Source organism: Megascapheus bottae, chromosome 6, assembly GCF_031878675.1.
Source record: "Megascapheus bottae isolate mThoBot1 chromosome 6, mThoBot2.hap1, whole genome shotgun sequence".
Taxonomy (NCBI): Eukaryota; Metazoa; Chordata; class Mammalia; order Rodentia; family Geomyidae; genus Megascapheus; species Megascapheus bottae.
In genome coordinates, this window is record NC_143514.1 from 10,705,574 (window position 1) to 10,719,846 (window position 14,273).

General features: G+C 35.1%; 1 protein-coding gene across 1 annotated transcript in view; it reads right to left on the reverse strand.

The window, feature by feature from the left end:
• The window catches only part of Dpyd (dihydropyrimidine dehydrogenase), an 800,444-nt gene that overhangs the window by 706,014 nt on the left and 80,157 nt on the right, over positions 1 to 14,273 (reverse strand). Inside the window, exon 3 of the mRNA XM_090333954.1 lies at positions 5,103 to 5,185. Coding sequence (XP_090190080.1) covers positions 5,103 to 5,185 — 83 coding nt within the window. The remainder of the gene's footprint in view (positions 1 to 5,102; positions 5,186 to 14,273) is intronic.

The following is a 14,273-nucleotide window of genomic DNA, read 5'->3' on the forward strand; positions in this document are numbered from 1 at the left end:
AGACAGAAAAGCAAAGCAGGTTCCTTGCTCAATTCTTTGCCATCTCATCCAGTCTCTTTTCCTGGCTGGTCCCGATTCATTCTTAGACTCATCTTTATGCCTCCCTTGATCTCAGATGTAAACCCCTGAGCCAGAATCCCTGCCACAGGAGACGTTCAGGGCATTACCTGCTTTTCTGAAACATGTTTCACTAGATGAGTAAAATTAACTGACACAGAGAGAAAAAAAGAAAAGTAGTATTCAAGATTTTGATTGTCAGTGACATTTGATATAGCTAAGGCCAACCAGTGTGGGAAATGATCATTGGGAAAATTAGAATTCTACAATTCAAAAACAAGTGAAGAGTAATTCATATATTTCAGACTTACTAATATTTTGATATTTTTTGCTATGGGAAGACATGTGACTTTCAAGAATAGTTCATCAAGTCAGAACCAAGAAAGGCCAATCAGATGTGTAACTAAACACAGCTTAGGAAAATGTGTGTCAGAAGATAACATGCTTTGGGACTTTAACTTTTGTTCACATTGTCCAACAAAGTAAGACTGGACTGCAAAATAGCACATCTGAAAATCAAAGGACTTCATGGAGAAGAGAGTTTCATCCCACAGTGTCTCCTGGAGACTCTCAGAGTAGACTTCTTAGTAAAATAGCAGTCAAGAAGTGCCCAAGGGGTGAAAGGTCCCAACACCAAAACCACAGCAGAACCATCTTCACATGCAGACCAGTTCTGATCCATGTCTCTTGATGGGCCCACTAAGGCAGAATCAAGCCCAATAGAGAAGATGTTCAAATGGAGGCACTCTGCCCTCCCATGGGTCACTAAAGCAGATCCCAGGAAGCCATGAAGACCATGGAAAAAACGCAAGTATTGACTCCTGGATCTTTACATGGAGAAGGTAATTTTTCTGTCTCCTCCACTAGATTACTTGCCTCATGAGGGCAGGGGCAATTTAATCTCATCACCTGCAATATTACAGAAATCCAATTAATATTCATTAATGAAAAAGAATATTCTCGGGTTCCTACATTGCATTTGCTCCGCTACTCCAAATCTAGAGAGCTATAAAGTTGCTTTCCTAGTTTTATACTTAAGGCTTCCATGTGCATCCTCGAAAACTAGGACATGTTGAAACAAAATTTCTGCTTCACATTTGTATTAGCCTATGAGAGCTATACAAAGGATATTCATTGTAATTTTTTTTCTGCACATGCAAACCACATATCCAGTTCAATTCAAGCCCCTGTATCATTCTCTCTCATCCATTTCCCCTGTTCTTAAAACAATGTCAGGGCTGGGAGCATGGCCTAGTGGTAGCATGCTTGCCTAGCAGGCACAAAGCCCTGGGTTCAATTCTCCAGAATTACATACATAGAAAAAGCCAAAAGTCAACAAGATATGATATTTGTACACAATGGAATTCTATGCTGCTGTCAGAAAGAATGACATCGCCCCATTTGTTAGGAAATGGAAAGATTTAGAAAAAATCATATTAAGTGAAATAAGCCAGACTCAAAGGAAGATAGGCTCAATGGTTTCCCTCATGTGTCATAATCAGTAGAAACCTTGGGCTCTCCTAGCAGAGATTTACAATACAACAAAAGCTAGATACATAAGGCCATATAGTAAATGAAAGGACCTCTAGGATATAGAAACCAAAGCCATATAATGAGTGATTGTTGTCCCTAATGTACTACGTTATCTCTCATCTCTTTTGCTGTCCCTTGGTTATTTCATATTGTTACAGTATCTTACTTTGTTATCTGATATATTGGATATATTTGGATTTGGTTATTTGAAATTGGATAGGGAAGGGGTGAAAACAAGATGAGGCGTGGGGTGGGGGGGAGGGAAATGGGGACCCAGACATGAGAAAGGGTATCAACGTATGTGAATTAATGTACCCTCTATCTGGCAAATATAATGTAACCCTTCTATTAATTACAATAAAAATATATATATTAAAAAAAGAAAAAGCCAAAAGTGGCACTGTGGCACTAATGGCAGAGGGCTAGCCTTGAGCAATAAGTGTCCACAGACATTGCCCAGACCCCAAGTAAAAGCCCCAAGAGTGGCACAAAAAAAATTCAGCAAGTACCATTATTCTGTTTTCCTGCAAGTACATAAAATACTTTAAAGTAAATACTACCTCACAGCAGGGGTATACTCCATATACAACTGTCCTCTAGAATGTGTTGACTAATATATTTTCAGCCATCCTCCTGAAACAAGCGCTTGGAATGAAACTTTGGCAAATTACTCAGACACCTCCTTTGTCCCAATCCTCAACTCTGACATCCTAATTTGTCTCTCTATGCCCTAGGAATCTTCTCCATTTCTACTCTACAAGTCACAGCACATAAGGCAGGTCCTTATTATACCCGTTCCATGATAAATTATGCTGTAAACCAAATTGAAAACACTTGATGTCACTGCGTGATGATACCCAGAGCTGTAATCCTAACTGCTAAGGAGGCTGAAATCTGAGAATCACAGTTCAAAGCCAACCTAGGCAGAGAAGTCCGTGAGGCTCTCATTTCCAATGAATCATCAGATGACTAGCTCAAATGTTAGCGCACCAGCTCTACCCTGGCGGAACCCAGGGTTTTAAATTCAAGCCACAGGCATGGCACAAGGTAAATTTGTTATCCATCTCAGCAGACCACTCACCATCTCTGAGGAACTCTGGCATCTGTTGACTTCCTCAGTTCTAACCCATGCATATCCTACTACTTCCTGCAATTACTGTCCATTCCCTATGTCAACTTTTTTTACCCTCTCCACGATTTTACTTATGGTCTAGTCATCTTTCATATAAGAAAAAAAATTGAACATAATTAAGAATAGAATGGATTTTCCTTCATGTGCTATTCTCACCATATTAACAAAAGTAGGTTTGTTTCCTTGTTTGCAGAATCTAACACTGCTCGCTCCATGCAAAAGGAGCTCAACTTCAGCCTACTCAATTGTTGAATATTTTTAGTTACATTTCATGCTGCTGAGTGAATCTAGACATTTCTAATAAATTGTGTGCATGTGTAAGTATGTGCGCATGAGTGCATAAGAGGCGAACCTATGTAATCAAGTATATTTCACAGTTACACAATTATATTCTGATGTAAATAACATGGACTAGAGCCTTCAACTCACACCATGGGTGGTTGAAATGTTTCCTCCACCTGGATAACTAACACTTGTTTGTCTCATCAGTCCATTTCTGATTTTTCTTTGAAATCATGAGTTCCCAAGAATATTCTAAAATGGCATGTGTTACAGAACTTGGTAGAGTTTAATCATCTCTTCACATACAGTTCTATAATTCAATTGGTTCTTGATGATAAATTTCCTGCACTGACTGTCCTTCCCTTCATTCTCTTTCCCTCACTCAAAGCCACCTGCAGTCACACTGTCCCTTCACCCTGTCCACTTTTGGCCTTTGGTTCTTTTCATTCTGAACATGAGAGCTGGCAGCCGCTTTGTCTTCCTGCTTGTGTATGCATTTACTTCAAAATCAATGTGTATAGCAGATAATTGTGCTTCTCTAAACAAATATTGGTATGCACATTTAATGTACTCAGAATTACCACTATGAGCATTACAAAACAGTGATGCATTTAATTTATAAATGCATGATAGTTTTATAAAATAAAGGCAATAGGGGACAAGAGAAACAGTCATATTTTCTACATTAGCCTTTTCCAATATATTGTATACCTTATTTTTAAATTTATGACTATTTTTCAATAACTTACACTTCCTGAAGATGACATTTTATATAGATATAAATTCTGTATTGTGTACTCAGCTTTGTTTTTCCCTCTTTATTTTTGTTAGTAAAGACATTAACAATAAAATAGGCTTCCTCGCTCCAGCTGGTAATTTCTCAGCGCTAGTAATATATTATTCCTCTTTTTGTGACATCATAATCATCTATACAGAAGTACCATGTATCTTTGTGTAGAAGCTACTGTTTCCATTAAATTTAATTACCTCCCCCTGCGGTTTTAAATAGAAGTGGCTTCAAAATGAGGGCAGCTTCTATTAAATTTAATTACTTTCTCCTGCTGCTTGCATGGTAAAAGGGAGGTTACTAAATGAAAGCAGCTTCTAAACTAAAGTATATGGTAACCGTGCGAGCAATAACAAAATAACATCTACAACTCGTAGCAGTTTCTTACTTTGTCCTTTCTCTTATTTTAAATTTTTAAAGCAGAAAAGCATTAAAAATGATCATTAATGTCTGAAAGGTATAATCTTTAAATCAATTTTACTTTTGTAAGAAAAATAAAGATAAATCTACTTCTTCCTTACACAAATATTATAAATTATTGCACCCAATGGTTTAAGTGCAAAAGTTTTAAGACTAATATCATTTGTTATTTTTTGATCTAAGGATGCTAGGATTTATTATCCATATTTTTAATCTCTAGTAAAAAGAAGTGTTTCTTGTTTCTGATCAAATAGATTTAAAATGCTTCCCTAAAAATTATTTAAATGGCATCATATTTGAAAAGACTTCAGAAATATATTTAAAAGTAGGACTATTAAATGAAAAAAAGGCAAGAAGAAACACCAGACTCATTAAAGCCCACTGTATTCAAAAGGAATACAGTGTTAATTCTATGCTTTGTGATATTGTAAAAAAATGTGAATCATTTAAAAAATATTCTACTATTAATCCTATAAAATCTAATAGAAGATGACATTTAAGTACCTCTTTTTAAATTAAATATTAATTAGGAGAAAATACTACTCAGGGAAGCCACATTGTACATTGTGTGTTTTTGTGTGTATTGGCAGAATTTAGATGAACAATATTTCCATTCAATCACACAATTTAGTATAAATATAAAACAAGACACCCCTTAAGCATTTTAAGTAACAAATTAAACATTTACATTTTTTTACGGTGCACTGAGGCTTAACATTTATGCAGCTTCAAAACCAAAGTACAGCCTCCAGGGAAGTCTCTCCACTGACAAATTAATACCTTAGAGAACAGTGCTGAATAGTGGCAATGAACTCATTTGTTCCCCCAATAATGAAGAATGACTTTTTCTTTACCACATCTGTGACTGTTGCTATGGTGACCCAGACTTACCTCATTGCTTCACGGAGAGCTCCTCGCTCACCAAGAGTTGTGTGCTTGATGTCATCAAAATTATTCTCTAGCTTCTCACAATTCTGCAACACATTTAATAATTGCATTAATCCTCCAACATCCTGGAAAAAATTACATCTATGCAATTATGTAAAACAATAATTGATTATATTGATCATGAACTCATGAAAATATGCAAACCACATTAATTGGCTAGGATTCATTAAAATTGACAGGTGAATTCAACAGTATCAAACTAAAAATGATCAGCTGTCATGACAGTATTTGGACCAATTTTTCAAAACTTATGAAAAATGAGTATTACACAAATATAAAATTTCTATAGTTTTACAAGGAAAAACATTCATTTTTTAATTGATATCAAGTATCTAAGCCAATTTGAATTCAAAGGATAAAATTAAAGTTTTAAATGGCAATGAATGGTATGTGATAACTATCTTGTTCAAAGTAAGTTAGCATTTGCTAAAATTGGAAGACAGAACTTAGGTATAACAAAATGACAAAAACTGTTTTAAGTCAAATTTTATAATTAATACTTTAACAACTTACATATGCTTATATGCACATATATAAATGTATCAAGCTAAAGAAGAAAAAGGTCAGGAATTATGTTAGCCACAAATTAAAATTATTAACTATAACTTAAGCCCACTTAAGTTTCATAAATGTTTCCAGTTCAGGAAACATAATAGCATCACCATACTAAATTTCTTTGCTCAAATTGGTTTAATTTAGACTGGTATAGAAAAGATTAAGTTGGTTTCAACCACTACACTGAAACTGTTTCATCTGTTTTCACTCAATTCAATCTGGTTTTAAACCAGTTCAAACTGGTTGGGGATACTTCAATTTGTTTTTGATCAATCAAGCCAGCTTCTTCTAGTGGATCCAACTTTAAACATTAGATCCATTTCATCATGTATTAATCAAATTCAAACCAATTACAACTTGAACTAGTTTGAGTAAGTTAATTTCAATGTTTTCATCCACTTGTCTCTGGTTATTCTGATTGGCTTTATCCAATTTGATTTGACTCTTTTTATCCCTATTAAAACATGTTCAAAACTAGTTGAAATTGGTTAAGTCTAGTTCAAACTGATTTCAAAGCTATTCAAGCTAGTTTCTGGGGATTGAAAATAGTGTCAGTACATTCTGTCATAAACTTGTTTCAGCCAACTCTGACCAGTTTGAATTGCTTCTAGCAATTCTGTTGAACTGAGCTGGTACAATCTGCTGCCAACCAGTTTGATCCAGTTTGGGCTGGCTTCAAACTATCAGAACTAGTTTTATCAAGGCCAAACTCTATAGGATAATTGGTTCAACCTAGTTTCATGTGGTTAAATTGGTTTTACTCAGCTTCATTTGGTTGACATAACAGTTTGAATTGAATCACTGTGAATGGAGGTGAACCAGTTTCAACCAGTTTGAACCTGATATAACTACTTGAAACTAATAGGGCTGGTTTGGGACATATAGAAACAGAAACAGAGAAAACTAAATCAGATCAGATAACTTTGGCCAGAAAGACCAGATTGAAGTGCATAGAAACAGATGGAATCATTTCATTCCAATTTAAACCAGTAGAAATGGGATTGAACCAAATTGTACCAATTCAGTCCAGTTCAAAGTGAATTAAATCAGAATTAGCTGGTTAAGCTCAGGTTATACTGGATGAAATCAGCTCAAACAAGTTTGTAAATGATAAAGAAGGTTTGAACTGGATGAACCACATTGATAAGTGAAAAGGAAAATCTGAGCCGGATGAGATTGCACCTGAAGAACTTGATAATAAATGCTCAAAACCCGATCAAATCTGACGAAACCAGCTGAAGTTGACTAAAGCTGGATCAGACTGATTTGGATCACATAAAAATCAAACAGGATAAAATCAGATGGAACTATGATAGATTTTATAATGTGTTAAGGATTACATAAAAGCATAATAATAACCAATGAACATGTCAATGGTAACATAAGAGAAAAATAACATGCAACAAATTTCAGAACACTGAAAAATCCTAAATAAGATTTCTGAGTTATCCTATCTAAACAATAACAAAATTCAACCAGGCATCTTCCTGTGGTGAACTGAGCTAGAGGAAGCTTAAAAGAACAAAAGGTAGATTAAATTATTAAATAATAAGCCACTGATAAATTTGCATACAACTTAATTTCCATGGGACTGCATTTCTCTTGGAAAACAATTATATCTAAAACTAAATAAACTGAATCAAAAGTTTATAATTATCTCAATATAATAAATTAGGAAATTAATTTTTATAAATGAAAAGTCACAGGGAGTTAATGGCATGGCTATAAGAACTTCAGTCTCACAAGTATTAAGGAACAAAAGTTCCAGTTAATTACATTTCGATTCAAAAAAGAAAATAAAAATCTTCAAAATATTCTGTGTCATGCAACAAATCCAGCACAGAAATGTAAAGTTAAAGTATGAGACCTTAAGTTGCTCACAATCTGGAAAGAAAACCATCAATTCTGCTTTAGGAGAAAAGTTGGTGTTTTTCAAAATTTGTCTTTGAAGTAATTGTTTTTATTTTAGTTTAGATGAAGTACAAAGGCAGTGGAGCTACTGGGATAGACTTTACCATTTCAGTTTCTAGTCCCATACTCCATTGCAACATTCGTAGGCAAAATATTCAACTTAGTTCCAAAGCTTGTGTATGTGGGGGTTTCTGGCAATCCAGGGGCTTGAACTTAGTGCCTAGGTGCTATCTATCAGCTCTTTTGTCTCAAACTAGTGCTCTACCACTTGATCTACAGCTCCATTTCTGGTTCTTTGGTTAACTGAAGTTAAGAGTCATGTGGACTTTCCTGCAGAGGCACTCTTCAAACTTTTATCCTCAGACTTCATCCTCCTAAGAATCTAAGATTCCTGATATGAGCCACCATCACTTAGCTCAAGTCATTATTTTCTAACTAATAAAAACTATGATACAAAGTCAACTATTTCCAAGCTACAAATGAAAACCAGCCTGTGCACCCTTCATTCATGCAGTGTTTTTAGGGACTAATAAACTAGATATTATACTATTCACTGGATAGCAACATCAATGACAAAAAAATCATTTCACAACAGTAAGATAATTGGGATGAGTTGAGCCTATTGGAATGAGAGAAGGAAAGTCACTACCCTATGTTAGTGATATTAGGTGACAATTGTAAATCCCTGGCAAGTGGAAGCCTAAAGCCTACTAATGTTTGGAGAACATTCAGGAAATATCATGGATGGATAACCACTCACAGACAAGCTATAAGTAATCTCATAATTTGAAATATGAAGATAATTTAAATTACACACTTCGTAGCACTTTTATGTGAATTAACGGAATGGATTTTATTACACTGCAAGGAAAAAATAATGCATATGCACACAATTCTTGTGTAGGATTGGAGTGTTTAAAGAATGGGTCAGTTAAGTAAACTAAACTTCTCCAGGAAAATATTATTTTTATTTTGGCACTAAACACACACACACACACACACACACACACACACACACACACACACACATGAACATACACACACACACCACCTTAAAACTATCACATTCAAAGAAATAATTACTGTATTCAAATATTTTATTCCAGATGAATATTTCAGTATCAAGATACGATTTCCAGTTCTAATCAAGAAATTCATATTTCAATAGATAATTGCTTTTCCCTTTTGTATGTCTTAACTAGTCTAATCCTTTCAGGGAATATTAAGAAGTAATCATATTTAGCTAATGTCATTCCAGTAATGGTGGCCAGCTTATTTAACATCAGGCTGTGTTTAGGAGAAACTATGTGAATAAGAGTGAAATTAAATACAATATAGTAGGAGAAGTTGGTGCTGAAGAGACAGAAAATCTTGTTTTGATTTTCAAATTTTCAACTGAACGCTTATACAGTCTCAGGAAAATTCTGAACATCTCAATTTGCAGATATATCTTAAAAAATGAGAGTACCAATAAACATAATAAAAGCAAAGTACTAATATCTGCCATTCCAATTTTCAATTCAAGGATTACATTTAATGAGACCAATTGTATGTAAAATGTAAAGAGGGAAGTGCTGTTTACAAATTACGTATCTTTAAAAGGATAGAATTGATTTATAGTTTCATAGTCTAAGTCAAGGTATTATACTTCATCCCTATTTGAAATACAGAATATTTCAGCCCTCATACATGGTAGGAATAAAGTAGTATTTTGGTAATTTATATGGAACCAACCCAGATACCCCTCAGTAGATGAATGGATCAAGAAAATATGGTATATATACACAATGGAATTCTATGCTTCCAACAACAACAAAAAAATGACATCACCCATTTTGTAAGGAACTGGAAAGATTTGGAAAACAATCACATTCAGTAAGCCAAACACAAAGAAACATAGGCTCCATAGTTTCCGTCATTTGTAATGATTAGTATATGTCTATGATAGTCCTAGCAGAGGATCACAGTAGCTTAATAGCCATATACATATGACCATATAAAATGATGCTAATCAAATGAACCACAAAATCTAGAAACAAGAGGTTTTGTTTGTGTTTTAATGTATTATGTACAGTTCTTTCTTTTTTCATACATTGATACCCTTTCACACGTCTTGGTCCCCATTTCCCTCCCCCCCACTCCCACCCCTCATCTTGTTTTCCCCCATTTGTCATAATCAGTAGAAACCTTGGGCTCTCCTAGCAGAGATTTGCAATAGAGCAAAACCTTGATACAAAAGGCCATATAGTAGGACGCTAAAGGAAAGGATCTCTAGGATACAGAAACATAAGCCATATAATGAATGATTGTTCTTCTTTTGCTGTCCCTTGGTTATCTCATATTGTTACAGTTATTTCTTTTATTTTTTTCCTTTTGTTTTATCCCTGTTGTCACTGGTTTTGATTCTGGTATTCTGTGTCATGTGTAAATATTTATCTGATTTGGAGAAAGGAAGCCCAGGGGAGCACAAAATGGAGAGACAAAGAACAGAGGGTGAGCCAAGGCTACAGCCACACTCACAAGACAACATGTTAGAAATGAACTTTACAACTTGGGGAGGGGGATAGAAGAAAATGTGGAAGGGGATGACACTAATAAGAAAGGTACTCATTACCCTACTTATGTAACTGTTAGCCCTCTGCACAACGAAAGTAAATTGAAAACTAACAGGTCTCCTATAGAATCCTACCTGTTGATCACTGTTGGATCAACAGAAGGTCAATAAATATCAACAGCAAGTATCTCAAGTTTAGTCTACTGCTTGAAATACCACACACTGTTGTACATAACACACAGCTTTGCTTTGATCGAATTTCATGTAGTTCACAAAATAAAACTGTGTAACACAGTAGCATCATTGGAACATATACTGTGGAGCCAGGCATCAGTGGAGCATGCCTGTAATGCTAACTACTCAGGAGACTGTGATCCAGTTCTTACGGAACCCAGACAGAAAATTTCTGGACAGTTCCATCTCTAGTACAACCAATAAAAAGCTAGGTTGGATCCAAAACTAATCTCCAAAGAAACAACCATCCCATTAAAAGATGGGCCAAAGACTTAAAGAGAGTCTTCTCTGAAGAAGAAACAAAAATGGCCTATAGACACATGAAGAAATGCTCAACATCTCTGGTCATAAAAGAAATTCAAATCAAAACAACTCTAAGATTCCACCTCATGCCAGTTAGAATGGCCAGGATCAAGAAAACTAATAACAACAGATGCTGGAGGGGATGTGGCCAGGAGAGATCACTACTACCCTGTTGGTGGGAGTGCAAACACGTTCAACCACTATGGAAAGCAGTATGGCAGTTCCTCAAAAAAGTAAACATAGAGCTCCCCTATGACCCAGCAATCCCACTACTTGGCATTTACCCAATTGTCCAGAAACAAGGATATACTAAATCCACTAGCACAACAATGTCCATTGCAGCACTATTTACCATAGCAAAGATATGGAACCAACCCAGATGTCCCTCAGTTGATGAGTGGATCAACAAAATGTGGTATTTATACACAATGGAATTCTATGCTGCTGTCAGAAAGAATGACATTGCCCCATTTGTTAGGAAATGGAAAGACTTAGAAAAAATCATATTAAGTGAAATAAGCTAGACTCAAAGGAACATAGGCTCAATGGTTTCCCTCATGTGTCATAATCAGTAGAAACCTTGGGTTCTCCTAGCAGAGATTTGCAATAGAGCAAAACCTAGATACCTAAGGCCATATAGTATGACGCTAAATGAAAGGACCTCTAGGATATAGAAACAAAAGCCACATGAGTGATTGTTGTCCTTAATGTACTATGTAATCTCTCATCTCTTTTGCTGTCCCTTGGTTATCTCATATTGTTACAGTATCGCACTTTGTTATCTGATATATTGGATATATTTATATTTGGTTATTTGAAATTTGATAGGGAAGGGGGAAAACAAGATGAGAGGTGGGGGTAGGGGGGAGAGAAATGGGGACCAAGACATGAGAAAGGGTATCAATGTATGTGAATTAATACACCTTCTATCTGGCAAATATAATGTAACCCTTCTATTAATTACAATAAAATATATGAAAAAAAAGCTAGGCTGGAGGCATGGCAGATTTCTAGCCAAGCCAGTAAGCAAAGCTACTAAATATATACTGGCTTGCTACTAAATATATATTGTACTGGTTTTGTGTGCCAGATATGACCTAGTACAGATCACTAAAAACATTAATACTTAGAACTTCGGCAATAGCAACATTTTTCAAATAATTGAAACCATGAAAACAGACTATTTCAACCAGGGACAAGTACTTGCTCTTGCTTTTAAGATTTGTAACATTTGTGAACCTTATTTTCTATCAGCCCTCTTATTCTCAATTTTCTCCAGTCAGTAAGGTGTTGTTTAGAACAAAGGTACAAAGCTTCCTTTTTCTCTTCAGTGCCTTCACAGGTGCCAGTATCTCTGTGTGAAATATTCTTCCCTTAAATATTCATTTCTGTGCAAATGGCACTTCTTTGGGCTTACTCCATATAGGCACATTCTTAGCCTACACTCAACCTGCATTGCTTTTCCTATAACATTTAAGAACACTCAATATTAGGATACAATTTTTAGAAGTTTTGACCCTAATTTCTCTAAAACAAGACATTGTTTTCTTTTTTAACCACTCTATTTCCACAACATAGTTTACTAACAAAGGCTTATGAAATAGATGTTCTAGAAGTTTCCACATATATCTCTCACAACCACATCAAAGTTTGAAATCACAAGGGCCAAAAATGCAGTCCCTCCTTTTCTTGATGACATCATGTTTTAAATTTGTTGCTTCAGTCTTGCTAACAAAGTTAAATTTGCCAGTCCAATGATCTTTCATGTTATCTCACAATAGCCAAGTTAATTTTTAAAAAAATGGATTAAAAAAAACTAGGGCAGAAAGTGAACTCAATCGGTACCTGTAACTTATACTTCGACCAGATGCTCATGATGACATGGTCATGAAATTTCACTTGCAGAAAATTCAATTTAGAATGGCAAATAATAAAATCAAATGTTGCTTGGTGAGTGTAGATTGTAATCTGAAGAGAGCAGTAGCTAAAAAAAACAATTTGCTTCAAAACTAAAAAAAAAAGGCTCAGAATATTCTTGCCCTGTCCACAGATCATCACCAGCCATATCACACTGCTTAGATAGACACTGCCCTTGCTGAGTTTTATAACTCATTTAGAGTCCTCCTGGTGAATATTGTTGTCGAGTAAACCTAAACAAGTAGAGTTCTGCCAGTTGAGTCTCCAAACATTCTCTTATACCTATTCATTCTCAAACTCAAGATTCTTTCTGGTGTAAAAAATGAAAAAGAGATTAGTTGTAAGTCACATACAGAGTGAAGATAAGGACTTCTGACACAATATTCACACGTGACTGAAATAAAAGGAAAAAGCAACCAAATCTGAAATTGCCAGAAACTACTACTGTTTGTTGAATCTGCTATTAAGAATAAGTATGTGGGGAGGCACTGTAAAAGTACTGTACCAAGACATATGAAAGGGTATCAATGTATGTGAATTAATGCATCTTCTATCTGGCAAATATCATGTAACCCTTTTACTAATTACAATAAAAAAATGAAAAAAAAGTACTGTAAACTATCCTTCCATCCTTCTCTTGAGAAGGACTTATTTCTACCATCCTCATTCAGCTTTAACCCTATTTACCTCCTATAGCACATAGACTGGAAAAAATGGATGAATGAATGAATGGATGGATGGGTGGATGCTTGGAAAGATGGGCTGATGGACAAGAGTAACACGTGGGCCGAGAAGCCTGCATGCCAAATTTCCATGTTCAAAGATACAGTTGAAGAGGGACAGACATTCTGAGAAGGATCAGAAGCTATGATAGTGCTTTTTGCTCTGAACTAAGTTTGTGCACATACTCAACATTAGTACTGATTGGGTGAGAGCATTACCAGTTCTTTGCCTCCATCTTTAGAAGGCAAGGGGGCTTCACTCAGCAAGCTCCTCTGGTGGAGATAGGAAATGTAGCTACTACTAGTAAGACCAATACAGGAAAATAAACTATCCAACAAGTTCATGATATCATACCATAACAATTTTCATGCATAATTATGAATCATAATTCAAGGTCAGGGCGGTGTGGGGCAAAGATGAGACTAATTTCATTGCTACAAATCTGGCATCTGTGGGCCTGCCTCTACATTTCAAAGACAAGTGTACATGGTTAACTTTGAATGCATAAGATTTGGTTTTATGATTATTACGCACTTAGGAATGTTAAACAAATATCTCATTTACAAATCCAGTGTATTTGTTCATGAATTTATTAATGATATAGAATACACATTATTCTCAGTATTCAGCAATTAATTTTTAATGTATGTTTAATTCACTCAAAAACTACAAAAGAGTATTAAGTACATAATACTGTGTAATGCAATGTAAGATATATTAAACATCATACATAAAATATAAAATGCAAAATTAGCTACCAGGTACACTCACAGATATTTTCTTTAATGCTGCAAGAGACCATTTTTTAATGTTTAAAAATAATTAACAAATAACTATATACCACATTAAAGCTGTCTCCGTTCTCTTGTTTGCAATAAATCCCTTGAGGTCATAACAAAGTAAATCAATTCAAATAG